This window comes from Sapajus apella, unplaced genomic scaffold (assembly GCF_009761245.1).
Source record: "Sapajus apella isolate SASKATOON/1434 unplaced genomic scaffold, GSC_monkey_1.0 scaffold74, whole genome shotgun sequence".
NCBI classification, from domain to species: Eukaryota; Metazoa; Chordata; class Mammalia; order Primates; family Cebidae; genus Sapajus; species Sapajus apella.
Genome location: NW_022437014.1, coordinates 8,457,713 through 8,460,595, shown reverse-complemented (window position 1 = coordinate 8,460,595; position 2,883 = coordinate 8,457,713). Strand labels below are relative to the sequence as shown.

At 38.3% G+C, this 2,883-nt stretch overlaps 1 protein-coding gene across 3 annotated transcripts in view; it reads right to left on the bottom strand.

Moving 5' to 3' along the window:
* Nucleotides 1-1,493: 1,493 nt before the first annotated feature.
* PSMA3 (proteasome 20S subunit alpha 3) overlaps nt 1,494-2,883 on the bottom strand; it is a 26,190-nt gene continuing 24,800 nt past the window's right edge. Inside the window, exon 10 of one of the 3 annotated variants that reach the window (XM_032251190.1) lies at nt 1,494-2,131. In XM_032251190.1, the coding sequence (XP_032107081.1) occupies nt 2,087-2,131 (45 nt within the window). In that variant the 3' untranslated portion in view covers nt 1,494-2,086. The remainder of the gene's footprint in view (nt 2,132-2,883) is intronic. The other 2 variants (XM_032251189.1, XM_032251191.1) reach the window with 2 other exon arrangements.

The following is a 2,883-nucleotide window of genomic DNA, read 5'->3' as shown; positions in this document are numbered from 1 at the left end:
AAAAAAGAAAATCACTTAGCGTTCTTTTATAAGAGCTGTAGAGCTAGGTATATCTACTTGTATTATGGCCTCTGTAGTAGCTTAGCTGCTCATATTTAGGTTTCTTTAGAACCAGTATTTTTTACAACCAGACACATTGGCTCACACCTGTAATCACAGCACTCTGGGAGGCTAAGGCAGGCGGATCACAAGGGCAACAGATGGAAAACAATTCTGGCCAACATGGTGAAATCCCGTCTCTATCAAAAATACAAAAAATCAGCTGGGCGTGGTGGCACATGCCTGTAGTCTCAGCTACTTGGGAGGCTGACACAGGAGAATTGCTTGAACCCAGGAGGTGGAGGTTGCAGCGAGCCAAGACTGCACCACTCCACTCCAGCCTGGCGAGACTCTGTCTCAAAAAAAATGAGCCAGTCTTTTTTTTTTTTTTTCCTTTTTAAAAGGAATTTTTTTTTTTTTTTTTTTTTAGTATGAGGTTTCACCATGATGGCCAGGCTGGTCTTGAACTCCTGACCTCAGGTGATCCACCCACCTCAGCCTTACAGGCGTGAACCACTGCACCCAGCCGAACCAGTGTCTTTTGAAGAGGGTTTTAACTATGCTGATATGAATGTAAGAATAGATACATTCAAAGAATTATTGAAGATTTATGTGCCATTCATACTTTGGAACTTTGGGAAAGTATAGGAATGACCATAGACTGGCTTAGGGAGAGTCAGTTTATCTTTCTGTAAATGGATTCAATTTAGTATTGTTCCCTGTATTTTTCCAAGACCAACACTTGTATCATTCACAATTAAATATATGAATTGTGGCCAGGTATGGTGGCTCATGCCTGTAATCTCAGCATTTTGGGAGGCTGAGGTGGGCAGATTGCTCAACTCCAGGAGTTCAAGATCACCCTGGGCAATATAATAGGATGCTGTCTATACAAAAAATTGTCAAAAGTTAGCCAAGCGTGGTACGTGCCTGTGGTCCCGGCTACTCAGGAGGCTAAGGTGGGAGGATTGCTTGAGCCATATGCATTAATGTTTTAAAATATATTTTAAGTTGTAAAATATAGCAGATGTTACATAAAAGAAGCCATGGTAATGACATTACTGGTTTTGAGTTATTTGTGTAGTAGTTAGCTATTAATATGCAGGTGTAATGATTTGCTATTTAAACTACACAAATGCTCAAAGTCCAAATACCCTGCACCTAAATTCAGTGGCTAGATTACCTTCTTAGGGAAGCATAGCATTGAATGAGTGACACTGGCATGAGTCCACTAGAGGGTGTGTATACATGGCCTGAGTTCAGATTGTTCCTGCTTTTCAGCTGAGTACTGCTTTTCAGCTTAATTAACAAAGTTATTCTTTTAGGCTACAGTACTGTTTATTCCACTTAGTAACAATTCTGTTTGCAGAGCACTTTCATATAAATTCTTATTTTTAACATGAAAGCTGTCTGATGTTGGTATTTTTATTTGAATCTTTAGAGATGAAGAAAAATTTGTAGTTACAGAATAGGGACTTTATTGATCCTTAATTCCACTCCTCACCATAATAAAGGAAAAAAGCAAAAACATTCTTGATTCATGTATTAAACGATCTTTTTTGAGCTGTACCATGCTGAGAAGAAACAGTTTTTGAAAAACTATTCAAAACTGAAACATCTGTCATCTGTATTACACCTAAAGATTAACAGTGATTGATGACCACCATTTATTTCAATAAATGTGAAAGTGGGAAGCAGTATCAATTATTTGTCCACTGAGTTGGTCGGTGCTTTTGGTACAAAAGCCCAGAAGAATATGATCTGTAAATTCTAGTTGAGAATGGGACTTTGAATTAATTAATCTGTAGTCTTTGAATTAATTCTGCAGTATTTTAACCAAGGAATTTTTTAGTAGTCATAAATCTATATTTTAATATTAAGTAAATGTCCTCATTTACCCCCACCAATTTTGTAAAGCAGATATTAATCAAACCTCAATCGTTATAAGACAAAAATTTAATGAAAATTGGACAGTATTTATAATCCACAGGGCTAAATAGTTACAGTGGAGTAGAAATTTAAAATACAATAGATGCTGGAGTCAGTGTTACATATTATCATCATCTGATTCATCTTCTTCCTTCAGAGATTCCTGTTAAGAGAAAATAGGTGTTTAAAATTGATTTTAATATTGTTACATCCCACACCTGTGAGCAAGCTACAACAACCTGAATTAAGTGGTTGAATTCCTTTACTTGTAACTGAATGAACACTTTCAGAATAAGATAACCAAGCAAAGATAATTAAGCAAATGTTGCTGTAACATGCAACGACTGTATCTTTGATAGACTATATACATAAGAGGCCGCGCGCAGTCCCAGTACTTTAGGAGGCCAAAGGAGATGGATCACCTGAGGTCAGGAGTTTGAGACCAGCTTGGTGAAACCCAGTCTATTTTGTGAAACCAAAGTACAAAAGTTAGCCAGGTGTGATGGCTTGCTCCTATAATCCCAGCTACTCGGGAGGCTGAGGCAGGAAAATCACTTGAACCCAGGAGGCAGAGGCTGCAGTGAGCCAAGATGGCACCATTGCACTCTAGCCTGAGTGACAGAGCAAAAAGAAAGATATATACACACACACACACACACGCACACACACACATATATATATATATACTTAAAATACTAAAAGTCCTAGTGAAACTCCGTCTTTACTAAAATACAAAAAATTAGACAGGTGTGTTGGCAGGTGCCTGTAATTCCAGCTACTTAGGAGGCTGAGGCAGGGGAATTGCTTGAACCCAGAGGCAAGAGGATGCAGTGAGCCGAGATCACGCACTGCACTCCAGCCTGGCGACAGAGCAAGACTCCGTCTCAAAAAAAAAAAAAAAAAAAAAAAAAAAAA